Genomic DNA, 27,004 nt, shown 5'->3' on the forward strand with positions numbered 1-27,004 from the left:
AAAAGGTGAATATATAGAATTTTGTCTGTTCACTAATAACTCTACGATTTTAATTAAGGAATCAGTACTGGTTTTAGAGGAATAACGGCCAAAGTGAGAAAAGGAAAAGAAAAGGGAGTGTTACTTAAATGAGTGAAGGATTGCGGATGCTGGGAAATAGCAAGAATAACGCATTCTCTTGTAGCTTTGTGTATGTGCCCACAATCTATAGCAGATATTCCTTCTCTACAATCTTTCCATCTCCCACTTAATTCTGTCTTTCTTTGTACTAAATCAAATCAATGCACCAAACACCATCAAATCGAACCTAATCAACATATTCCCTGCAATTATTTACTTTATCTTATCAGGAATCGATGTTCCTCTTTTCGTGGGTTAGGAAACAGCTATTAAAACTATTGAGCAGGAAAAAAAAAACAGCTATGTTAATATGCTAGCTTTTATTTTACCTCAAAAATCTACTGCAGGAAAAAAAAAAAAAATGAAGTGCAGCTTATATTTATTGACCCCAAAAGCCTCCTCGATCGGACAAAAAAGGCACCCTCAAAATACTTCTTGACTAGCTTCTATAAAAGTCTGGTGGCTCAAGTTCGAGTCTGATCAGGTCGAAGCTACAAATCAGCGTGAGCCAAGCTTATAAAATATAAACAAGGAACATGAACAACTTTTTAAGAAAGATTGAACTTGTTAAGCTAGGGATCGAATCAAAAATCAATCCAACGAAAGTCTTTTGGTAGTAGATAGATTTGGAGAAGTCAATAAAACTAGAGTGTTATATTATTATTTTTTTTTTGCATTTAATTACACCCTTTTTTTTAATCAGAGAACAAGTCCCGAGGCAGACAATTTTGTGTATTACCATTCAGAATTTCGTATGCATTGAGATATAACGTATAAAAGCTAGCTCTGGTTTAAAGCAACCAGAGCTGTAAATTTCCGCTGGTAGGTTTGAGGGGCCAAAGGCCCTTTTTTAAATTATAATACGGTTTCATAAAAAATGAGCCACTGTCTTTAAATATGACTTATTATTTTATGTGTTAGAGCCGATGAAGCTGTGCTCAACAAAATAAAATAAAAAAAAAAAACCAGGAAATTTATTATTATTATTTTTTTTTCTAAAAGCTTGGAGAAGATTATATATTCTGTTTGGGCGTCGTTAGCCATGGGTGGTTGTGACACATATCAAGAAGACAATAAAAAAAATGGCCATTTCTTGACCGCTTGAAGGAAAGCTTGAAAGAAAGAAATAGCATTTGAATAGTACATATTTAATCGTTTAGTATTTGGGATGTCAAACTTTTTATCCATGATTGTTGGCCGAACCCAGCGATGCTGGGCATCATCTTGATGCTGCTTCTGTGGTTTTAATTAATTCAAGTTTTTTGGGTTCTGGAATTTGACTAATGAGAAAAACCTCTTAATTTATTGACTTCGGACCCCGCCAAACTTACGCATCTTCTTTGGAGACGTAGGCGGCAGGCATCCCTGGAGCCCTTTTCTCCCTCATCACTCTTTTTTATCCTTAAATCGGTCGTTTGTGGGCATATTATGTCGTCGACTGCCAAATTCATGTGATAATCGATGGTGGTAAAAGTTGAATTCGAATGAGAAAATCAACCTTGCATTGGAAAAACCCTGCTAATTAATACTGCTTCCAATGCGCTGCCGACGCTTGGGCACATTCGAATGCAGGCGCTTCATTGGCAGTTGACACGTAGCCATGGGCCAATGTGCTCGGGCATCTCATGTGCACGTGCTGATGATCATATATATGCATGTCAACTTTATTTATTCGGAGGAGGATTGAATTGGATGTTAAGGTGAAAAGAATTAAAATCATGGGTTTGTAAATTTTTACTAATTAACAAAAATCATTCTTAAAACCCTTGAGAGCTTGGCTCACTGTCCATCAAAGAGGGACTTGGGCTGCAGGCGGGGTTCAACTTTCACCTGTAGCAGAAAAAAATTCAAAGATGGTGTCAAAACACCCATTTGGTCTATACAGGTCTGAATACTTGCTAGCCCGTAACACAAGTCTCTTTACACTTCTCCTTCTCTATAACCTGGAATAGGATATGTTATACAATTATTATCGTTTTCGAAAAAAAAAACAAAAATCATTTTTTTTAAAAAAATAAATATATATATGAATTTATTTTTAAATAAAATTACGATCAATTCACAATTATGAAAAAATATAAGACAACTCAACAATATTACAGACTAATTCAAATAGTGCGTAAGAAATATTGACATACAATTGGACACAAATATGAACTAAATTAAATATGATTTGACAAATCTGAGAGCCTTAAGAGCGTCTTATGGCCATTTTGATTGAGACCAATGTATTTTCTTAAATCCTAATTATTCCTCCATATATTAACAAAGGGATGAGATGTTGATTACCAAGTGTGACTTTTTAAAAAAAAAAAAAATGTTACCAAGTGTGCTGTCAATATATATTGCCATCCAACTATGTGTCTCGTTTACTTTACCTTTTGGTTGAACGGTTTAAAAGGGTTGGGTCATTAAAGTGTGTTTGAAATCAGTGAGCTTTGTCTCAATGGCCACAAAAAAGGAACTTATGTTATAGGTTAGTGGCTCGAATCCTACTCACAGTAAAAAAAAATTTAAAGGAGGCATTTAAGCACCTCTTTAACCTAGTTAGATATGTACATCTGACAGACTCTTACACAACCTCTTTAAACTGCCTCTTCTAATGATAGATTATGTTATAAGAATGTTATTCTCTTTGTATAGTTTTTGTAGATACTCCTTTCCCTAGAATAGATTAGTTTATAGAAATGTTATCGTTGCAATATCTGTTAATTTTTTACACAATTTTTTTAAACTCTTCCTCTCTAGGATAGATTAGGTTAGCCTTTTACATAACCTCTTTAAACTCCCATTCTCTAGGATAAATTAGGTTATAAGAATGTTATCATTATGGCAAAAAAAAAAAAAATTAAAGTGTGTTTGGCCAAGACGGTGGTTTTATTCGCTAGTACTGTTATATACCCTATCTTCTGTTTTACAAACCCTCCGCAAGGACCACAGAGCCCTTACTTTCCCTGCTCTTTCCCCGTCCATCTCCTCGGTTTACAATGAAAATACAAGTACTTGTGATGTTTAGGAAATGATGCTGTCTTTTTTATTTTTTTCCTTTGAATTTTTGCGTGAGTTCACATGTCTGTTTAACAAATGATAGGACTTACTTTCCACCACACAACAACTCATAAAATATGACCCACAAATCATGCGTGGAACAGCTCAATTAGATTTTGGTTTCTTGGTGCAAGGCAGCTCAGAATTATATGCTTTTATATGGTTTTTGACCAGAGTAATTGCCATGGATCCACAGTGGACATAAAGTAACCCTAGCGCACGTAGTCATACATACAACTATACAAGTTGCGGAGAGGAAGTGGAGAGTGTGAGAGTCAAGCTAATCGCCACGTAGCATGGATCCACACTGTCAATATATAATTTTTTTATATTAATAAGTTTAAAACATATCACATAATATGAATTTAAATTTAAAATTTAAATAAATCATGTTATATAACATTAATTCAAATTTAAAATTTTTTTGATCAGTTCAAATTTAAAATTCAAATTATATACATGTGACATACATTCATAATTATTAATGTAAAAAAATCAGTATACTGTCAATGCATAAAATATTAATTCTTTAAATAAACTCTTGAAATCATTTTCAAGAAAATATGCTATAAGATTTCCAAATTTCCATAAAAGTGTTGAGAAATCATGGTCATGGTAAAATCTTAACTTCTTTCTAATGATTGACTTGCTATGCTAAAATAAATGGCGCAAGCCAATATCTAAATTTTCTTTCTCATCAATCCCGCGTTATGCCCGTCTAAATTTGTAGTTAGTGATGGCAACGGGGCGGGGGACCCCTCCCCCATCCCCCGCTCCCGCCCCATCCCCAGTCCCCTGCCCCGCGCCCAATTCCCCTGCAGGGTACCCGTGAGGCTAATAAAAATTTGTTATATAATTTATTATGGTTAAATTTTAGCAAATAATCAAGTACTAAAATATCAACACATCATCAAATTATTGTTCATTATAATTTTACAATTGAAACTTTTAAAAACAATCAAACAAAAATTATTTGAATACAATCTAACATGATGAAATAAATATAACTAAAGTAGTCATGTTTTCACTTTTTACACAAATACAATCACTAATTCATTATTGTGTTTGTGCTTTTTTTAAGAAAAAAATGTTATTGTATTAAGTGTAATTAGAGATTTAGTATAAATGTATTAGTAAATTTAGTATAACAATTAATAATTTGTATTAGTACACATATATAATTATTAGTATAATTAATAATATCAATTATATTATATATACTAATAGACATCATCTAATACATTTAACCAATAATATCATTATCATAAGTTTGTAACTAATTAAATTATATATTATATATATAATTATATACATATATATTTTATATATTTATTTTTTTAAAGCAGGTGGCGGGGCGGAGGATGGGGCGGGGCCCCGTTTCTAAGCCGGGGGGGGGGAAAAATTCCCCCTACCCCCTCCCCATTAGCCCCCAGCGGGGCGGGTGCCCATTGCCATCCCTATTTGTAGTACCTTTGAATTTCCTATTTAGCTTTGAAAATAGTCGTTTTTTTTTTTCTTCTTTTGAAAGGATGGAATGACGCAGTGGAAAGGAGAGATGGATTGGGTTCTCTAATTTATGCAATTCTCTTGATCCATGATTAAGTAGTTGCTCATTAATATGACAAAAATTAGCTCCATAAGTTTTTCTAAGAGAACTCTTTGTGTTTATTTATAAGGTTAATCACAAAAACCCCCTTTTGATGTTTGATTAATTTTGCAATTTACCCCTAAATGTTTTATTTCTCTCACTTTATTCCTTATGTCTGTCTAACTCATTAAATGTACCATTAAAACATGATTGTTCACAGAAATACCCTCATTTTAACCATTTTGTGACCAAATTATCCCTTTGCATGTATTATTCGAAAACGACCTTCACAAGTTTTCAAAGCCAATTGCTTCAAGTTTTTTTTGCATCTATTGAGTATCAATCACACCAAAAATTTCTCTTTCATCCACAAAATTTATAGGTAAAAAAAATGTTCTATTCTTTTTCAAATTCATTTTCTTACTCTTGCTCTAGATATTGTTCATCATACTGCATTGAAGAACCAACCTAAGAGCTGGAGCGTGTTTTTTTTCCCTCCGTCAGGTTGGATGTTTTTGGAAATAAAAAAAAAATATCGGATTTGAACCTATGGGCATTTTTGTCTAATCATTAAATTTTCAAGGATACCATTGCCCTTTTCATTTTATTTGTCACTACCGTTATAAAAAATTTGCTTTGACTGTTAGTCGAGGAATAAAGTGAAAGAAATAAAACATCAGGTGACAAGCTGCAAAATTGACCAAACGTTAGGGGGAGTTTGTAGGATTAACCCTTATTCATATGTAAGAGCATTATGCATGCTAATATATTCACACACGCATTCTCTCATATGTGTGTGTAAGTGTAATTTGAGCAAAAAGTACTCATTTCATTTGCCTGGACTCCTTGAAACGTTTCATTTCGGATTATTTCGTGGTGAAGGAGGAGCAAGATCACTTTATGATTGCATTCCTAAAACTAAAACTAATGAAGAGAGAGACAGGGGTGTGAAATCAAATAAGCAACTTAATTAAGGGCAATCACAAGAATTGAAAGATATTCTTTTTTTTTTCCTTTTCAAAAACTACCCTTGGAGACAATTTAAAGGGACAAATTCCGTTTAATTACCCTAATAATCGATGGGAATTATGTATTTACGTTGCTGAGCATCGAGTACGGGATCGGTATCCACAAAAAAAAAGGAAGGAGGATATGATATGGATTGAAGAGAGCCAGGATGACATAAATAATGTTTGATGAAAAAATAAATTGCATACTAAATGGTGGTCCTTGTATGGTATGACCGAACATGCAAATATCTTATGTTCCTATTTTACTCTTATCGCCATCTTTTCTTAATGTAGATCGAGCTTGGCAAGAATGGATTGCACTCTATCTATTGGCATATTGTCTCTAAAACTGTCATAGTTTCCTCTTCATATATTGCACCATAAATACGACCAACTCATACTTCCACCGTTCAACAAAAGGGTGGTGGTGCTTAAATATATATCTTTTGACCGTCGATCGTAATCCGGATAGATAACCACAGGCAAGTTCGATTTCATTTTATTTGAAACTAACTCATATCTTTTTAATTTTATTGTAATCCATGCAATTATGAATTCACAAGTGCAATCTAATTAAGATGAGGGTATATATATATATATATATATATATATATATATGTAGAGGTTGTGTTGGAAGAAACAAAATGAAATTTGGCGTTATAAGTTGTTAATTTGTCTGCAGTTTTGTCTAGAGGAGAATGGCGTCGACAGTGAAAACGGCGCGTGCAAATGCCAAATGTGAAGAGCGTTGGAGACTGGTTGTTTTATTACAAACGATTATTATATGTGTTTAGAGATCAGAGACAATCACTTTCAAGTGCTTTGTCTTCCAAGTCCATGAATATTGTGGCCAAGAAAAAAAAATTTTAAATATAGGGCTCTTTTTTTATGGAAGTTTTCAACAAAAAAATGAGGTAGAACAGTATAAAATCCAACCATATGTACATTAATGAATCCTGTAAATCTAGATACAATCTGATCCAGCGATGCAATAATTACTAGCCTTCAAAGTGTTGACAGCTTAAAAAGGGTGTTGAAGATCTCTGCTTCCACTGCACAGGTTAGCAAGAAATTTTCGTTTCAACAAGTTGTTAGGAGGGATTCTCTCTCCTCTCTTTAATTATCAGTGTGTCTCATCTCATCCCATCCCATCTCCGACTGTTGCTCCAATCATCATCTAAAACTACACACACAGACACACATATGGGCAGCGGTTACTGTGGCGAGCCAAACTTAGGAAGTGAAAGATCATCTTCGTCAGGGTCATCAAGAAAAGGCAGAAAGGGGAACTCAGACAAGCCCAAGCAACCTCAAAGAGGCCTTGGTGTTGCACAGTTGGAGAAGATTAGACTGCATAGCCAAATGGGCTGCTCTAGTTATCTTCCTTCTGTTCAGAATCCCTATTCTCCTAACCTCAGCCAGGTCTCCATAAAATATACTTCTACATCTCTCTTTTTTTTCTTTTTCAACACCCCCCCCTTCCCCCTCTTGTTTTGGGTTGTCTTTGTTGGCATCAATCTTTTTTTTTTTGGAACTTTTGAGCTGATAATTATACATTCTTTTGCAGGAGGATGTGAGACTTCAAACAGCTTATTCATCATCGTCTTCCTTCTCATATTCAACGCCATCCTCCTCTTCTTACGGTTTCCCCAGCCACCAAAACATTGGGGTAAGAAGACTTTTTAGTAGTCGAGAAAAAATGTTTCATAGCAGACGATTTCTTCACATTTGACTGCCCAAAAAAGTCTTGCCCCGTTGAGTCTCTACGGTTGGGTTGGGGGAGGGTGGGGAAGGTAAAAGAATAGTTCTATGCAGGTATAGTTGACGACGGATTCTTATTTACTATCTCATGCTTCTGCTGGTAGATTGACCTCCAAAGCATCTCCTTCTTGATCCCCTTTTTCTGATTTATTGATCTAAACAGATGGTAGTAGTAATATAAGTTTCAAGTCTACCAACGGATTGCAAGTTCCTTGTATCAAACCCTAAGTTAGCGCTTCTGCTCAAAGTTTCCTCATTTATTAGTAGAGCGAAGAAAAGAAATAATGAAATTTCGTAATTAGCCCATGAATTAGCATGCATGTGTTCGGAGATAACGTCTTTTTTCTTCCAAGAAATTATGCAGCAACTACTTCTTGAGCACAGATTTCCAAAAAAGATATGCTTCTATAAATCAGAAGAGGCGAATTTGGGTGAATTGCGCTTATGTTTGATCATCACTATGTTTTTCAGATGGGAACGAGCGACTTGGAAGGAAGAGCAAATATAAGATATGGAGATGCCCAGCCTAGTGAGCCTACCACTACAACCAGGTACCAATGCATACCAAGAGAATTACATTTTATTTGACCTCTTTTTTTTTTTTTTTTTTGGCTTCTGGGGTTCAATGAAGTATAATGATCTTAAATCTTTTTCTTTGGAAGAGCTTCTATGCGCAATTTCCTAATTCTTTGTCTCAGTTTCTTGAATTTAATTGAATATGAAGAAATATTTATTTTTCTCTTCATTTTTTCAGTCAGCAAGTATGTACTAGCTTTTTTGTGTATACCATTAATGATAGAATTCTTGAATTCAACAATTTCAGATGGCCCCCGGGCAACACATTCTTCGATTATTCCCAACAATATGCACAACCAAACATGACTAGACAGCTCTTGGACCTACAAGTAGAGGTATTTAGCTACATTGTCACATGAAATTAATGTTATGGTTGATAACTAGGACAGCAAATAAATTCCAGTGTCATCTAACAAATTGCTTTTGGTTTGGACGCTATTCATCTAACAGGACTCGTATGAAAAGAGGCGGAAGAGAGACGGAAGCGACTCAAGTAGCCACAATTCTGAATCAAATTGCCGTGAAGACTTAGATTTGGAGCTTAGACTTTCACTTTAATCTACATATTTTTCATGTGACACTCTGTGCATGATTTTCTTCCTCATGAATTATCAAAGTAGAATAGTATCGTGCCCAAAATTCGCACAATTCATTCAGCACAAGTTTATGCAATTGGATTGTCACTGTGTAATTGAAGGTACATTGACTTTCAATGAATCAACACATTTTATAATTTGACATAGCTTTTACCCTTTGGTTAGGTTCAAAGATTGACATGCGGGACAATGAGTTTCATGACACGAATCATTTCTGTTCTCTTATTCCTTCTGTTCAAAAGCATCATACTTTATTAAAGAAGGTTAATAAAGGAGGGAACACAAAAAATCTTGATAAGAAAAACTCAGTACTATAAGGTGTAAAAATTTCTTTTGCGCGCGCGGTAAACTGGAAAACTTTTTGCGCCGTACTTTTGTGTTTACCTCTGATTGAGCATGCCTAAGTTATTAGGAAGAGGGTAAATTTCATTGATTTGTTTGATATTTGTCCCATAATTGTGGTCTGGGAAACAGTTTACACGAGGTAGATCGTGAAACATAAGCTGTGTACTTGAACATAGCAATGGCAGTGCTTTGCCAGTTATATTGAACCTTGCCTTAGAAGCACGAAGCATTGCCTTTCATTTGCCCATCACAAGGAAAAACCTTCCTAACCATCTCCGAAGGAGAAGACAGGGTAAACGTTGGCAAAGAATGTGATGTTACTGGGTGATGTTGTATTAGTGAAGCGTGCTGCATCTCATTGTATGATTTGGCTGCAGATTGAATCAATTAAGAGATATATTCTGACACTGGACTGTCAAGAATCCAATCAGAGTCGAGCATCATAGTTGATACACTTTTGAAGGAGAAGGCAGGATAAACGTTGGCAAAGAATGTGATGTTACTGGGTGCTGTTGTGTTAGTGAAGAGTGCTGCATCTCATTGTATGATTTGGCTGCAGATTGAATCAATGAAGAGATATATTCTGGTACTAAACTGTCAAGAATCCAATCAGAGTCGAGCATCATAGTTGATACTATTTTGAAGCAACCAAAATTGCCTTGTTTGCCCACTAGAGCCAGTGCAATTTGAAGGATTTCTTAGGTCAGATTGGCTATAGGATGAAGCATAATATAGCTGTGTCCGGTTGGCACCAGTTTGCCATGCACAGAAATGTAGAGAGTGACAACTGGCAATGTGGTTCCGGAGACTAGTAAGTACCGCTTCAGAAGCTCATTCGTTCAAAATCAGCAAGAGCTGTTATTTGATGACACATGCGGCATTTGCCCAAAGTAATTCGTGCTTTGATAATTAAGCGTAGGCATTCGGCAGTAGACGGTGCCGTTTTCGCATATATACTAGTACTGTACTGGGGGTAGGATTTAGGAGTAGGATTAGGACCAGTGAGCTAAAATAATCCTGTTAAGTGACTTCAAGTGTCAAATGGTCTACAAAATGTATCCCTCCTCTTTCTTTGTTTTCTTGTCTCTTCTTTGATGATGCATTTTTAGAATCTATGTAAAAAGATTAGAAACGTAGAGCACCCTTTTTGGAAGATCAACGTTTTAAATATTAGAACCGTGTGTATAAGAACTTATAAATTCTAGAGGCGTACAAGCATTTGAGGCCACGACCTTCAAATGCATTGACCTTCAACAAAGTAGGCATTGAGAGGAGCATAGCCAATCCTTGCTCTTCCTGCTATTACATAATTTATCCAAATATACGGGGAGGATTGCTTGACATCAATTTACACAAAAGATGTTGCTTACAGTGTTTCTTAATTGAGTAGTCTCTAAAAGAAGCGTAACTGAATAAAGATGGAGTTCTTGTAAACTTGGCTGGTGTTTTTTAAGAGCAAAGATTGTGTCCTTGTGTGCTGGTGGTTCACCAGCTGATTCAATAGTTCAGTTGGCACTTGGGGGTAATTAATTTGGTTGAAACACCACGGAAAATGTGTTTTAGTCGTGTCATTTGCCTTGGAGTCAAGCCTCCACTGAACTTTTTGACTAGCCTGCTATTACACATCAGCTGAGTTCCTAGTTGCTAATACGAAAAACAAAATCCAAGTTAAACCGTCAAAAGTTAGTGTTGCAGTTCATTAGCACCCTCAGAGCTTCCTAAGAAAACGTAACCTAACAAATAAAGCAATTGAAGGTTCTACCATTTTGTTCGAAAATGCCTAGACGAATGCATGGTAATTTTCTTGAAATAGCTATCTGACAGTATGCGCTTGAGTCTTTCTATGGTTGCAGTTTGAAAACTGATGTATGCGACTAGTTTTTGCGTACTATTCACAGAGAGAGAATTAGGTTTTCGGAATGTTTTGTGAGTAAAGTCACTTCTCCACAGACTTTTAATGCGATGAGTCATTAAAACCTATTGATGTGTTGAAAAAAAAAAGATTTGAAGGCTAACGGTTGAGAGTATTCTGTGAAAATTGATGGAAGTGTTGCTTTCACCGTAGGATAAATTTATCATTGGATTATATACTCAAATCTACATGTAAATTGTTGAACTAATTTTCTGGAATGCTGATTTGACGAAGCCTGGAAATCAACTGCTTCCCCAAGTACTATTCTGGAGATGGATCGACATCCCTTCCGTTTCGTTACTGATCAGTTGCGGTCAAATAGTTGTCTGAAACCAAGCAAGTGACTCCAGCTTCTGGCACTGCTCCCATTTTTTGCCCAATTTTCCGTCAACAAGTGGGCTAAAGATTCCAAGAACAACAGCGTCAACAAGCCTTGATGAGGCCTGCCAATTCGTTTGTGCATGTTTTCTTGACAGAGTGTGTGTATTCAAGCCTGTCATTATCAGGTTGCACGAACAGATTGGCATGCCCGATGGGACGCATCAAGAAAAAATTGGCACTTCCAGAGGAACACATCAGCTAATTCTAATGTCCAAGGGTTTTGGTGCAAGACATTGTTCAGATCATAGTGTTCGTCCGACCAAAATGTTTTAGGCATCATTTGGATTGAAAAATTTGACCAAACATTTGATCAATAGACATTTGAATTTGTATGATTTATAAGCTTAAATACCTTCTAAATAGCCTAAACAGTTGAAAGAAATAATTAGCACAATAAAACATAATTAACTTTTTTTGAAGAAAAAATTAAATCAAAGGTGGCTAATTCACACACACACACACATATATATAAAGACTCTCATAATATAAACTAAAATTGTAAAAAATTAGGAGAGACCAACTTTGTGTTATACATATATTTATATATTATGAATTAAAATTTTCAAAAAGTTGGCCCTCCTCAGCACCCTCTTGGCTCCGTCATTGCTCATGGGACCAAAATGTTTTAGGCATCATTTGGATTGAAAAAGTTGACCAAACATTTGATCAATAAACATTTGAATTTGTATGATTTATAAGCTTAAATACCTTCTAAATAGCCTAAACAGTTGAAAGAAAGAGAATTAAAAGATTTTCAAATCTTTTATCAAATCTGTCAATTCATCCAAATGCAGCCTGCAGAATTCCTTGCTGCTACCAAGAACTCATGTCTCCCTTTTGACATCTTGCCCACTTATCAACTTATCTTAGTATGACATCTTGCCCACTCATCAACTTATCATGACAAATACCAAGGATAAGACCTTATCTTGACTCCTAAGAACTAGGGATTGTAGCTACAACACGGCCAGAAGATGTATATTACCACCACCAGACTTCCAGCCGCGCTGCTGCTGCTGCTGCTAACGGGCTTTTTGCATTAACCTTCAGATATCTCCCCTTGAAGGCGCTAATAGTCATCCGCGGAAAATTGCGTTATGATACAAGACCAATCGAAAGGAAAGAAAATTTTCTCATCTAACCTCAACTGCTGGCCAATTCTACTTGCATTTCTCATCTCCAATTGTTTTAGTTTTTATAAGTTATTTTCTGCATACACATTCAGCTCCTTCTGGATTCTAGCCAACTTTCAGATCACTACATTATCATGCAATGTACAACCGTATTGACAAAGCCAATCTCCGCAATGGAAGTGATGAAATCTTCAGCATCACCGAAATCTTGATGAGCATTACATTTTTTATTTTTTGCATGCAAGATTCGAAGTCTTATAATAGGGAAAGGGAAAATTCAAAGATTTGAGAGTTGGAACTCTTCTTCTTTTTTCTTTTTTTGTTTTTTAATACACTGTTTTATGGATATGATTTGCCGTTCAAACTATCCTGTGGCCCAAATTGATTGATACTAACTCCGATGTGAGATTTCAGCATTAAGTCCAGTCCAATCCAGACCCAAATATAGAGTGGAAGACAAAAGGCACGTCAACCCGGAGGGCTTGTTAGTCCGGCCTTGGCATATTGAGCCAGACACTTGTTAGTCCACCCGTTTTATTTGCTTAAATAACAAACAATTTTACTTCCCGTCCCCTGTTACAAGTTAACGGCCATCCTCTTTATGCGTGAAAAGCAGCACTAAACCATCTCATTCAAAGAAGGCTCCTACTTTTCACCAAAATCACCGTAGTGCCACGCTAAACTTTTTCCAACCCCACAAAAAAAAAAAAAGAAAAAAAAAAGGGGTTTGGGTGCACCGACCAAAACTCACATTCCTCCTAAAGAACAAATTCCATACCACAGATTCTGCACGGTACATTATTTTTTGTATGGTATCATGCCACTAACAGCTAAATATTACTTATAGTAATATATATTGTTTTTTTGAGATTTTAGTACAAAATTTTCACTTTGAAAAAGAGAAATTTTTTTAAAAAAAAAGGGGGGGGGGGAATAGTAGAATTGAGATTTTTGTACTAGGATATGGCTTTATTTGGGAATGCACTTCAAATATTCTGTCTCTAATCGACACATTTGACACTCCTCATACAAGCGCCAGGCCTATAAATTGAGACATGCAGAGGGAGACAAATATTTCACGGAAGCCGTGAAAGGGCATTCTCCGATATTGGGGATTTTGGAATTCATGGCTGTTCTGTTCAAAGCCTTTCTTGTTCTTCCCCTTGTGTTCCTTGGCGCCTTTGCCGGGACACCCATCAACCAAGTCCAAAAGCATGGCTTCTCCCTTGGCATAAGAAATCCCTTCGGCAGCATTCAATTTGGTTTTGGAGGCCAAGATGGCGGTAACTTTGATGGCTTCCAGCAACCTCCGGGTGGCACCCAACAGCCCTCTGGCAAGAAACCCGAATTCCTTACAAATTTCCGAGGTCGTTGGGAGATTCATTCTGAAAATGCTGGAGTTTCAGCCATGCAGTTCCAGTTGCTGCCTAACAACAAAGCCGTGTGGTTTGACACCACCAACCTTGGCCCTTCCGGACTTCAGTTCGACCCTCCATATTGTCACCCAAATTTCAACAATGCCAGTCTAATCGACTGCTACGCTCATGCGGTAGAATATGATACTGAGACTGGATCCGTCAGGCCATTGAAGGTTTGTTTTCGTTTGTGTCTTGATTTTTTACCAGCTTAAAATTGAGGTCCATATCCCTTTACCTCATGCTCAAATGCATGCTGCTACTCAATATACTCATGCATGCAAAAAATAAATTCGTCCGCTTAATTACGCGATACACATTTTACCGGCGTGACATGAAATTACGCATAATATTCCCTTCATACGTTAGTGTTCCTTGCTATAAACATCTTACCTCATCCATCATGCACAATCCACAATTAACAATAATGATACTTGGATGGATGGAGCTAGTGTAAAGAGTGCATTAAAAGTACTTATATAGTGCTAGCAGCAGTAGTTTACTAGCCTATATAAAAAAATTAAATGACCCATGGCACAAAAACTGAAAATGAAAACAGATTACAATTTAAAAAAAAAAGAAAAAAAGAGGTGCTCTCTAACTTCCTATTTAAATGGTCTTATCTTCTTTTTCAGTTTTCGTTCGATCCCTGGTGCTCATCAGGAGGATTGGCTGCCAATGGAGAGGTAATCAGCACTGGGGGAGCCATTGAAGCACTGAGAGCTGTTAGAACTTACACTTCCTGCGATAACTGTGAATTTCAGGAAAACCAAGTTGCCCTTGCGGAAAACAGATGGTATAAATATTTATGAATGATCTTCTCTCTCTCTCTCTCTTATTTTTCCTTCAAAGGATTTGTGTTCGTTCATGTTACAGAAGTGAATAACTGTTTCGTTAATTAATTCCTCGTAATAATTACAGGTATTCGGGTCAGCAAACCCTAGAAGATGGTAGTTTTTTGCTGGTCGGAGGACGTGATGTTTTCAGCTATGAAATCGTTCCGCAAAACCAATTGCAATTCGAGCCAAGACTCTTTCAACTCCCTTTCCTTAGGGAGACCAGAGATGAGAAAGAGAACAATCTCTATCCATTTGTTTACTTGCTCCCTGATGGCAACGTCTACGTCTTTGCAAATTCCAAATCCATCATTCTCAACCCCTACACCGGCGAGACCATCCGACAGCTCCCCGAGTTGGCCGGTGGATCCAGGAACTACCCTGTTTCAGGAATGTCCGTGCTTTTGCCCCTCCAACTTTCAGCAGATGGCTCCCATAACGTGGACGTTGAAGTCATGGTTTGTGGTGGTAATGCCCCTGATGCTTTCAAGTACTCCGAAAACCCTCCCAGAAAATTCTTGCCAGCATTGAACGACTGCAACAGACTCAGCCTTACCCAAGAAAATGCTGACTGGGATAAGGAAATCATGCCATCAAGAAGAACCATGGGCGATGCCTTGCTTCTTCCAACGGGAGATGTGCTGATGCTTAATGGTGCAAAGGCAGGAACCTCTGCATGGGAATCTGCAGATGATGCCAACTTTACGCCAGTGCTCTATCGTCCCAGTGCAGCCAAAGGGAAGAGATTCAAGACATTGAAGCCCACGCACATTGCGAGAATGTACCACTCCACTTCTGCGTTGTTGATAGATGGAAAGATCTTGGTTGCGGGCAGCAATCCCCACCAATTTTACACTTTCAACGTCAAGTATCCTACTGAATTGAGGGTGGAGAAGTTCACACCGCCTTACTTGGCTCCTGAGCTTGATAAGCACAGGCCTGTAATTGTTGAAGATGCATCTGATAAAGAATTGAAATATGGTCAACAGTTCGTGGTCAATATTAATTTGGATGATCAAGTTGATGCGTCTGACATCAAGGTGACCATGTACCCACCACCATTCACCACCCATGGGTTTTCTCAGAGCCAGAGATTGCTGGTTTTGGGGCTGACCCAGGTGACAAATCAGCAAATCACGGCGGTGGCACCACCGTCCGGCAAGATTGCTCCTCCAGGGTACTATATGCTCTTTGTTGTTCACCGCGGGGTGCCAAGCCGTGGAATGTGGGTGCACATCATGTAGGCTTAGAGCTTTAATATATATAAATAGCATTGTAACAATATGGTCCTCTCTTGTGAAGATATTTATCTTCTCTTGAGTAGAGATTCATCTTCTTATTGGTCGCCCATTGTCACAGCCATAAACTTCGGTATCTTTTTTATTCCAACAGATAGAAAAAGAAGGCTCTCGGCTAGGGATAAATATTAGTCTTACGCTCTCCGTTTTGGCAAATCAAAGGCCCAGAGAAGCATTCGCCATTTCATCCCATTGCATGAAAAATTGTTTGAGGGTACATACTACAGAGTCACAAGCCAGCCCTTGATGCATGATCAGATATAAACCTTTTTCTCTCAACAAAAATTATTTGAGGTTTAATTTGAAGTCAATCACCCAAGGGTTAGTTGAAACTTCCAATAGAAGAATATGACAAAACTATATGTTCCCAGAAGTTTCTGTTAGGAATTAGTAAGATCCTTTTGACTGATCAGGGTTGCCATCCGGCCAGAGCAACACGGCTTGAAAGGGACATATTAGCTGGAGATCAAATATAATTCATCTCAAAGAAAAGAACATCCTTCGGTTTTCTTTTTTTTTTTTTTTTTAAAAAAAAGAGAATAATGCAAGCTAGGATAGATAGAATCAAGTCAACTTAATTGGTAACTAGAACCGTAACTGCCTGCTGCTGCATTACTACTGCTACTTATGATAAAGAAACAAACAGTCTTTAAGTTTTGTCTTAGTAAGGGAGTTCAATGCTAAGCCTTGCTCTTTGAAATCCTTCCTTGCTTTCTCCTTTTTCTGGAAGCTAAATTTAGAAAGCGCATGTACAAAGCAAACTTACTTGTTAATAAGCTTTTCTTTTCGAATGATTGAGCTGACTTGGAAAAGAAAAAAAAAACGTACATAATTACGCACGACATCTTTAGGCTACAATTGCGAGTATGTAGTTAAGAGACAGCAAAGAAAAGATGAAAAAAAAAAAAAAAAAAAGAAGTCTAAAGTGTCCGAGGACAAGCTGATTTATACAGCTGAAGAGGCAGAAAACCATTGGCTTGCAGGCGTCCCTCTTGGAAATGCAACCTCTTCCCTGGGGTAAACTCCAGCTGGCCGAAACACCCTCATTCCTTCACTTTTCATTAGGCCCTGGCACGTCTCCTACCTAAGATTAAGAAGCGTTTCCCACCTAAGGCATACAGTTTCTAGTTGTACCTGAGTTTCGACTTTAAAATTTTATATTAACAGCTAACCCCAAAACATTCCTCTTAAGACTAGAATGTTTCTATTTCTACAATCCAGATTCCGCGTTTCATCTTCAGACTCTCTCTATATACTATAGCAAAATGTTTTGAAGTAATTCTACGATTATTTCTACAAGACTCTGTGCATAAAAGTCTTCAAAGGTACTTAATTAATTTATATGCATAAAAATATTGAAATTCTTGATTTTCCCCCTCGGTTCCTCTCAGATTCAGGCGTGTAAGGGCAGACTTTTTCTGATTGTTGAAAATAACATCGTGACAGCCACTAAGAAGCCTTTTTTTTTTTTTTTTAATATCTAAGATTAATCCCAAGGCCTGCACGAGCAATTTTCCAGTTAGACGTGGTGAGCCAGGCATTATTTGATCGATCATAGCCTATATAAAACCAGTAGGCGTAAATTACAAAATGCAAGCCAAGTAAGGGGACAATTAAGAGATCAATAAAAGAACGTATTGATCACTGGTCATCATTCATCAACATGGCATGTTTTCGAGTTCTCTGCGTGGCCCTTTTCCTCTCAGCATTCGCATTTCATTCAAGTGCAGTAAATGGAAGCATAATAAAGAGCATGTACATCAGCTGGGGCGCTCAGCATACGGCAATTCAAGGAGATGATCTTGCGCTTGTCCTTGATCAATCTTCAGGCAAGTATCATTCTGACCTACATTCATTATGCATGAAAGTGCACTACTTGTACTTTTGAATAATATCAAGTGTTCTATCAATCTTATTGGTTAAGAAACAAAAAAAGTTTTGGAGCAAGAAGATGATGATGGAAGGTTTCTATTGCTTGAGGATAAGATTAAAGCAACCACAGAAGATGTTTGGATCAAACAATCGGCCTCTGTGGTATTGATAAAGATGCTTCCCAAAGATGACAACATCCGTCCAATAAAGATGACAGCTGTGTTTTTGTTTTCCAGGGACAGGAGCACAATCGAAGAAAACATTTCTATTTGGAAGCATTGAGATGCTGATCAAATTCGTACCCGGAAACTCTGCTGGAACAGTCACTGCATACTATGTAAGTGCAGCTCTCTCACAACTTAGCAAAAAGATGGAATTCTTCCGTCTCTCTCTTTTTTATTTTTTTTTAATAGAGGATTGCTCAAGCAATTTATTGAAGGAAAACTTGCTAAATTCCAGAATTGGCATATGCTAGTGAAATGCATACTGTGCAACTAAAATACAGGCTCATATCTAAATCACATCAGCAAATTAAAGAGCTGATTCTTCAGTGAATTTTGCTGGCAGCTATCTTCTACAGGCGACAAACATGATGAAATAGACTTCGAGTTTCTAGGAAACTCATCAGGACAGCCCTATACTCTCCACACAAATGTGTACATCCAGGGAGTTGGAAACAGGGAGCAGCAGTTCTACCCATGGTTCGACCCATCCGCTGATTACCACAACTACACCATCCATTGGAACAAGAATGCCATTGTGTACGTTAAACTACCAGCTAGAGAGTTTAAACCCCCGGCCTCCCCCTCCACCCTCTCCTTGATAGGTTTAACCGACATTAACTAAAATTTTCTTGTTGGTTGCAGTTGGTACGTCGATGGCATTCCACTCAGAGTCTTCAGGAACTATGAGAGCAAAGGAATTCCCTACCCAAGTCAACAAGGAATGAGGGTGTACACCAGCCTTTGGAATGCTGATGAGTGGGCAACCAGAGGCGGCCTTGTGAAGACTGACTGGAATAGCGCACCATTCATTGCCAGAATCCGCAATTTTAGGCCAAGGGCTTGCTTCTGGAATGGGCCAGTTAGCATCAGCCAGTGTGCCCTGCCTTCCCCTGCCAACTGGTGGAACACTCCAGCATTCAATCAACTCAGCGCAGCCAAGATGGGGCAGATGAACTGGGTCAGAAACAATTATATGATCTATGACTACTGCAAAGACACCAAGAGATTCAATGGAGTGATGCCAGCTGAATGTTCCTTACCACAGTTTTAGGAGTGAGGATGATCAAAACTCTTACTCTTATTTTATGACATATTTTCACAATAAACTGTTGTATACGAACATATTTCTCTCTGATTTAATTCATTTTTTTTTTCTTTCTTTGGATGTATTCCATGTGTTTAAATTGGTGCCACACAGCAGAGTCGACCTTCTGATTGATAATTTGAGAATGTAATTTAATCCTTCTGAGTTTAAGTTCTTTTTTTTTATTTTTTTATTTCTTGAATGTACCATCATTATCCATTTCGTTCCTGTTCTCTGGATTTTATGAGCCTTTTAAGGTTCTAGGTTTTTTGTTTACCTCAAAACATTGTCACAACTTACAACCCCACATAAACAATGGATAACTAATTATCATTCCATTTGCATGGCAATCAAGCTTCCTTTTAACTTTCAAGCCTCACTCTTACCAAACCGAGGAGAGTAGGAAAAGGTTGGACCGACAATCGACAGGTTCACATGCAGCAGCGTAGGCAAAAGTATCGACCAAGAATATGGAGCTTGAAGCGACCATTTAGATAATAATCTTGAAGCCTGAAATGATAAATTCGAATTTACTTTCTAATAGAAGAATCCTCAACATCAACCGCAGATCCGTGGCTGTTTTCAGTCGGTTGCGAACTGTTCCTTCAAAGTTCAAACAAGAACACATTTATGATCCTTGAATAGCATAATCCTCGAATTGTAACCTCTCAAATGCGTGGCAAAACTATTGACTTCCACTCGGATATACCTAAGCAACATTTCTGCAATAATGACGCAGACATTGCACATAATGATTGTCTTACAAATTCATATGCAGGCAGTTACAAGTATGGTTTTCAGTGCACGACATTTCCGAATGCACTATTTTGTGTCTTCGTTAAATTTGACGGGCAAGATTAAACCTTCATTTTTACACCGTACTATCGCTCATTACAGATGACACCAAGTATTAGATGATGGATTTCACCGTCATCTCAGGACCGCACATGCCACTAGTGAATAACTTATTATTCATTTTATTAGTTCTGCTAATTAAAAGGGCAGTCCCTCTCTGGAAAGCTCGCATGCTTACTATACAATTCCTTGCTTGCTTCACCTTAATTTTTTTTTTATTTCGACTTAATTTTTTTCTTGTGAAAACTAAAGGATCCCAACGTGGTATGTTTGATCGCTTAATGCATTTTAATTTCAGATCTTTTGAAAGGAGAGATGGGAGTCCGGGAAAGATGGAGCAATAGGAGGATGGAGAAGGTAGCATTTGAACCCCTCACTTAATGCTGTTAATCGAATCCAACCGAGTATTTGGCTGCCGAGTTCGACTCGAGCTTAACTCGAGCCTTCGCTCGACTAGGCGGACGAGTTTTGAAATGTGTCCGGACTCGGCTCGCTAAATGGGATATGTGGCTCGAACTTGAGTCTCGACTCGTTTATCACAAACGAACCACATGAGTTCGTGCAAATTAACCCCAATAAAAATCTATAATTTTTAATTTTTATACTTTTAAATTGTGAAATGACATATATACCCTTCCTTATCGAGCCTAATCCGAACTACTCGGATAACAAACGAGTCGAACTTACTCGGGTTGTTAATTAAACGAGCATATATCTCGAGCTCAACTCATTTACCACAATTAACGAACCGGGCTCAAGCCATATCGAGTCGAGCTTTCGAGCTGCTCGTTCCATTTAACCGCTCTAGCCCTCATTATAAGACACATTTGTCATATAAACAAATATCAAGCTCTTGTCAAGAGCAATTATCCATGGTAGACGTAGAAACTAAGATTCAACTCGCCAAATTTAGGATACAATTAATGTTTCGTGATCATTTGGACGATATGTTTCCTGCTCATTTGTTCAAATTTTCAAATTACATATATGGGAGAAAAAAAATTCGGGGGTAGTTAATACAACGTTTAGATAACATAACACAAAAAACTTGGATTCTCACGTTTTCCTAAAAATACCTATAATTACACTTCTCTAATTTCAGCTGATCAATAACTTAGGCATAGAAAAAAAGGAAGAAGAAGAAAAGGACCACAAACTATCTCGTCTCAAGCAGCCTCCGAAGATTTGCATATGCAGCTACATATACATATATATGTACACGTCTTAGGCTACAATATTCACAAGTAATGCTATAGTTGTATACGCATGGAAAAGATACAACTAGAGTTGCAGTATCCGAGTATAAGCTACAGCTATGTAGCGAGGCAGAAAAACCACTACCTTAGATCCCGCTTGCAAATTGCGAATTATGTACAGATTCTCGTCTAGTAATTGTTGTAGTCTTGTAGAGGAAAATCTGTCGAGGCAAGCACGTATGCCCTCGAGCAAGCCAAGATTACAGGGGCAAATTCTTCCCATCCATTGGCAATGGCAGCTGGCCGGCCAATCAGGCCTCCTCCGTCCCTTTCATTAGACTTGCGCACGTCTTCTATTAGCTTCAACGCGTCCCTGCTAAGACATAATAGCTTGTGGTTCTAGTTGGATTTCACTTTCATAAACTATTCGCAGTTATCCTAATAAAAACTGACCAAATAATTTTCGAATGTTTCTACTTTGATTAAGGAGATCCTTTGACATATTCAAGCGCAAAAGGTTTAGCCTTAATATCTGTGAGGCTTAATCTACTTCCACCCAATAAAGTGTAAACGCACCTAACATCTGGTATGTACATGGCATATGATATATTCCCCTCAGTTCCTCGAAACACCTGATATAAGTTAAATAACAAACATGAAACGAAGAAATATTGAAGAATATATCAGGGTTTCAACCCCCACCCCGTAAGAGAGAGAGAGAGGGTCTCGGCCAGGCAACATTTCATTATCATACCCATATAAAGGCAATACGAGTAAAGAACTAAATGCGATCAAACATTAGGATTATCAAATTGCCTGCTCATCAAAATGGCAAGTTTTCTAGTCATATGTCTAATCTTGTTCCTGTCAGCATTTGCATACCACTCGAGTACGGTTGATGGCAGCATAAATGAAAGCATGTACGTCAACTGGGGTTCTCATCATTCTACAATTCAAGGAGATTATCTTCCGCTTGTCCTTGATCGATCTTCAGGCAAGTATCATTATCACCTACTCATTATGCATGAAATTGCACCACATTTAGTTCTCTAATTACTATCAAGGTAGTAGGCTAGAAGGTTGGGCAGAGGAGGGGAACACAGTAAGAATGACTATGACAGTAAAATGAAAATATACTGAATAATTATGGTGCAATCCAACTGTTCCCTTTTTTCTAAAGGGAACGAAAGAAAAAGAGTTAGGATGTGACAACCAGATATCTGCAGTAAATTTCAGTTTCCGATCGCAGGCCTTTTGGCTATTCGGCAGTTTCCCACTTTGTAAGCATATTGACTAAAGTGGGGAGAAAAAGAAAAACCATCAGCAACTTTTGATCAATTCTTTTTAAAGCCAATATCCCTCTGACAGATGCCTGCTGATCTTTTGTTTTCAAGGGACTGGAGCACAATCACAGAAAGCTTATCTCTTTGGAAGCTTTGAGATGCAGATCAAATTTGTACCTGGCAATTCTGCTGGAACAGTCACAGCATATTATGTAAGTTGAACTCTCACACCTTAATACACAAGGTTAGGCCAAAATTGGACTTCTCCCATCTCTTTGAACAGAGGAATGCATGTTCCACAGTTGATAATTTTAATAGCTTTGAGATTCCACTAGGAGAAACTTTTGGCAATTCTAGCAATTTCTTGAAAAACAACCACATTATCCCAATAAAGTGCCATTTAGCATAAACTTATAAGTATGAAGAACAGAATATAAGTCAAATGCGATTTCTGAAATTAAAATTGAGAAACACAAAAGACATCAGGAAAAGAGCTGATTTTCTATTACATTTGGCAGCTGTCATCCACAGGCAATAAACATGATGAAGTTGATTTTGAGTTTCTAGGGAACTCATCAGGCCAACCCTACACTATCCACACAAACATCTATACCCAAGGAGTTGGAGGCAAGGAACAGCAATTCTACCTCTGGTTTGACCCAACCTCTGATTACCATAACTACACCATACATTGGAACCCCAAAGCTATTGTGTATGTTAAGCTCCTTTGCTTCTTCCTCCCCTGCCTTTTAAAACCAAAGGTCTCCTGAATTTATGGAACTCAGAAGATTAAACTGCAGTCAGAAGTGCAGCACTCGCCAGTTTAATTTATATTCATTTTGGTTGCAGTTGGTACGTTGATGGTGTCCCACTCAGAGTTTACAGGAACTATCAGAGCAGGGGTATCCCCTACCCAAATCAACAAGGAATGAGGGCATACACAAGCCTTTGGGATGCCGATAACTGGGCAACCAGAGGCGGCCTTGTTAAAATTGACTGGAAGAGATCACCATTCATTGCTAGAATCCGCAATTTTAGACCAAGGGCTTGCACATGGAATGGGCCACTTAGCATCAGCCAATGTGCCCTACCTGCCCCTGGCAACTGGTGGACCTCTCCAGCATATGGTCAACTCAGCTTTGCCAAACTAGGACAGATGAATTGGATCAGACAAAAATACATGACCTATGACTACTGCAAAGATACCAAGCGATTCAATGGACTAATGCCAGCTGAGTGTTCATTGGCACAGTATTAGAAATGAGGATCAATACTCAGCATAATAACCCACCCTCAGTTTATGGGGTAATTTGACAATAAATCACACATGTATTCCTGCTTAATTTTCTTGATTTTAATTCTCTGGAGATATTCCACATGTTTAAATTATTATTTTGATGCAAATTTGGATTTTGATTGGTTTCAGAATGTATTTTTCCGGTGTTTCCCTTTCCAAGTTGCAGATCTCAATTTCTTATTTTTTGAAAAATGATTGTCCATTTTCTTCCTGTTTTCCTAAGTTCATGAGCTGTGTTTTGTGCTTTAAGGGTCGAATTTCACTTACCATTAAATAGGCTCATACCACCAGCCAGAAACAAGAGAAGAAAAATGCCTTTTAATTCATGGTCCTGAGGTTTTACGTTTCCAAATCAAGGGCAGAGTAGAAACCACAAAGTTGGACAGTTATTAGACAAGTTTGCAGTACACAGTAAGCATAGACAAAATTATGCTGAAGGATATAAAATTTTAAGCAACTTTATAAGCATAGACAAAATTTTAAGCAGGTAATCCTGAATCATAGAATGATAAAATGAAGTAGTCACTAATGAGCAACTACAAGTCTGCAACATCAGCAACATCAATGGCAAATCCACTGGCAAGATCAGACTAAGTACCAGATTACAGATATGACCACTTTTAATTATCTAAATAATTTCTATACCAGTGACTGTTTTAGCCTGTTATGAACTGTTACTTCAAATATGAAAAATCATGGAAAGCTAATCTTTGACTCATAAAATCTCAAGATTACCAAAGGCGCAAGGCAAAATTGCAACTTTCTGCCCAAAAATACATACTGCACTTCGTATGTTGACATGGTGCAGAATGATAGTCTAACAAATTCAAATGCACACAGTTAAAACATTTGGATTCCAAACAGCACACATCGGGTGATATAAACTTTATTTGATGTTCACTATGGAGATTAAAGTGGGACAAGGTTAAACCTTCTGTTAATACCAGAATACTATTCATTAGAAGCATCATCGGAGAAGTGCCATCAAGAAGATCTATGGAAATAGCTAATAGCTTACTAATCACCATTCTTCTAAACCGGAACATATTAAAACCATAGGAAAAGGTTTGATCGCTCAATTCTTCCTTTCCTTCTTTTTTTTCTTTTTTTTTTTTTCTGGTTTGTTTCCAATCTTGAGAAGGCGAAATTTGGGAAGGAAGAAGCTGGAAGGGGATGGGGTAGATGAAAATTGAACCATTCTTCTAAGAGGAGGAACAAATACCCCTCTGTTTGATCACTTACTTGCCAAAATCATACTACCAAGAATGTCAAACTCTTAGTCTGAGAAACAATCCAAGGTAGACATAAAGATCAAGAAGCAAATGCAAAAGGACGGATATAACCATTTCCGTCAATATTTTCCAAGGCCAAAGAAAATACTTGATCCATAAGAGCTATGGCAAATCCAACTACTTTAAAGGCAAGCATCACGATTACATACCAACATATTGAGTAAAGGATCAGTAACCAATATGGAGTACAAAAGAAAAACCCATTTTTCCAGCTAGTATTAAAATTAAATGAAGCAGATAAAAAGTAAGACAACAAAAAACAAGGAAACAAAATCAACAAAAATTGAACATCTGGATGCCTTGTATTTTCCTTCCAAACTTCAAAATGACAACTTTCTAATCGAAGCTGATGAACAATCACATCACACACAAATAGACGCCAAGGATAATAAGAAAAGTACCAAACAAGGCTAACCCCACGTGGATCTCTTCTCCAAGGAGCATTCCAAAGACAGCAGTGGCAGCAAACGTCGTCGCATTCGTTACAGGTACAGCTAAAGAAATCGGGGTGTCACTTAAAATCGCAAAGAAAGTGGCTGAAGCTGAGAGGTTTACTACAAAAGGCAAGGAATATTGCCAAGTCAGTAAAAGGTTGAGCCAGTTCTTGATCGTACTGATGAGTGGGTGGCGGGGTGCGCTCGGTTGGGGCGTGGATTTGAGCTTTTGATCCCATATGATGGCCCCTTTTCGCATTAGGGCGTTAGTTGCGCCCCAAACAAGACCCACCGCCACCATCTTCTCCACTTCTCCCCCCATTCCTCACTTTCGGTTTGGACTGTTGCAGTCGGAGGAGGCAGGAGTTATATTTATTATTAATTAACCTATTTGCCTGATATTAAGAAGTTGATTAACCTATACGCCTGATATTAAGAAAAGCTGAGTCTGCAAATTTGATCGCCTCTGTGATTAAAATTGATTTCAAGCATTTCGTTTTTTAACATATAAATTTGAAGGTTAGTTTTTTTTTTTTTTTTTTTACAAATAGTAGTATATCATATATTTACTAATATAAATTTCTTTTCTCTCACCGTAAAATTTGGGATGGAAGGGACTCATCGTTTTGGATGATTAAGACAGGCAATTAGCTCACTAGACGACAAAAGATTGATTTATACAAACCATTTATAGCTCCATGTTTGAATTGACTGTTTTTTTGGTGTTTTAAAAATATTTTACCTTAACAACAACGTAGATGAAATACTTTTATTGTAAATGAAATTGATTTTTGATGTTGTTTTTGTGATTTTAGTGTTTTTAAAATTATTTTTTATATTTTAAAAATTATTTTTATTATATATTATTGTAATATAATACATGAAAATTTTATTTTTTTTTTTAAAATGCAGAATCTAAATAGAGGTATTTTGACATACTAATAATGTCCTCAATTGAGCTAAATTTGGAGCCTCTACAATTATACGCCAACATTATTCTCAATCACAAGTTACCAACCATCACATGCAAAACACATTATTATTATTGACCTGTTTCAATCAGCATTAATTATTTCATTTTACATGAGCATAACGTGAGAAAAAAATGGTTTATACCACAAAAATAAATCAAATAAAAAAATTTTCAAATAACTTTTCAAGTTTAGCACAGGGTGTTTTTTTTTTTCTTGCCTAGGATGTAAAACGGCCAGCCGTCCACTCCATTAAACCAAAGGTCCTGGGTACCGGACACATTACAACTTCTGCTAGCTATTTACGAAACTCTTTTCTTTTTTCTTCGGGCGAACGAACAAGCTTGTTGGTCCGCTTGGACATGGGGAGGCTCCCTCCCTTTGACTAGAATTAGACTGAAAGTTGTACGGAAACGCGAAGCAAAAGAAAGTGAGGTGAATAAAAATGAAAATGAGCTTACCATACACTTTTGATTG

The 27,004-nt window shown here is 37.4% G+C and overlaps 5 protein-coding genes across 5 annotated transcripts; 4 read left to right on the forward strand and 1 right to left on the reverse strand.

The window, feature by feature from the left end:
* The first annotated feature begins 6,708 nt into the window (after positions 1-6,708).
* On the forward strand, positions 6,709-8,794 carry LOC140008424 (protein SPEAR3-like). Its single transcript, XM_072052697.1, has 5 exons — positions 6,709-7,188; positions 7,334-7,435; positions 7,999-8,078; positions 8,351-8,438; positions 8,554-8,794. The coding sequence occupies exons 1-5, from the start codon at positions 6,970-6,972 to the stop codon at positions 8,659-8,661; spliced, it is 597 nt and encodes a 198-aa protein (XP_071908798.1). The 5' UTR covers positions 6,709-6,969; the 3' UTR covers positions 8,662-8,794.
* A 4,769-nt stretch (positions 8,795-13,563) lies between these two features.
* On the forward strand, positions 13,564-16,079 carry LOC140008422 (putative aldehyde oxidase Art an 7). Its single transcript, XM_072052695.1, has 3 exons — positions 13,564-14,061; positions 14,521-14,681; positions 14,807-16,079. The coding sequence occupies exons 1-3, from the start codon at positions 13,597-13,599 to the stop codon at positions 15,963-15,965; spliced, it is 1,785 nt and encodes a 594-aa protein (XP_071908796.1). The 5' UTR covers positions 13,564-13,596; the 3' UTR covers positions 15,966-16,079.
* Positions 16,080-18,141: 2,062 nt separating this feature from the next.
* LOC140008423 (probable xyloglucan endotransglucosylase/hydrolase protein 26) lies at positions 18,142-19,301 on the forward strand. The gene is made up of 3 exons (XM_072052696.1): positions 18,142-18,228; positions 18,459-18,652; positions 18,758-19,301. Exons 1-3 carry the CDS (start codon positions 18,175-18,177, stop codon positions 19,164-19,166), a joined length of 657 nt encoding a protein of 218 aa, XP_071908797.1. The 5' UTR covers positions 18,142-18,174; the 3' UTR covers positions 19,167-19,301.
* Positions 19,302-22,168: 2,867 nt separating this feature from the next.
* On the forward strand, positions 22,169-23,791 carry LOC113692884 (probable xyloglucan endotransglucosylase/hydrolase protein 26). Its single transcript, XM_072053434.1, has 4 exons — positions 22,169-22,244; positions 22,645-22,745; positions 23,052-23,185; positions 23,383-23,791. Exons 1-4 carry the CDS (start codon positions 22,169-22,171, stop codon positions 23,789-23,791), a joined length of 720 nt encoding a protein of 239 aa, XP_071909535.1.
* On the reverse strand, positions 22,968-26,025 carry LOC113694185 (uncharacterized). The gene has a single exon (XM_027213049.2). The coding sequence runs from the start codon at positions 25,876-25,878 to the stop codon at positions 25,480-25,482; it is 399 nt and encodes a 132-aa protein (XP_027068850.2). The 5' UTR covers positions 25,879-26,025; the 3' UTR covers positions 22,968-25,479.
* Between the last annotated feature and the right edge of the window lie 979 nt (positions 26,026-27,004).

The sequence above is a fragment of the Coffea arabica genome, chromosome 6c (assembly GCF_036785885.1).
Source record: "Coffea arabica cultivar ET-39 chromosome 6c, Coffea Arabica ET-39 HiFi, whole genome shotgun sequence".
NCBI lineage: Eukaryota > Viridiplantae > Streptophyta > Magnoliopsida > Gentianales > Rubiaceae > Coffea > Coffea arabica.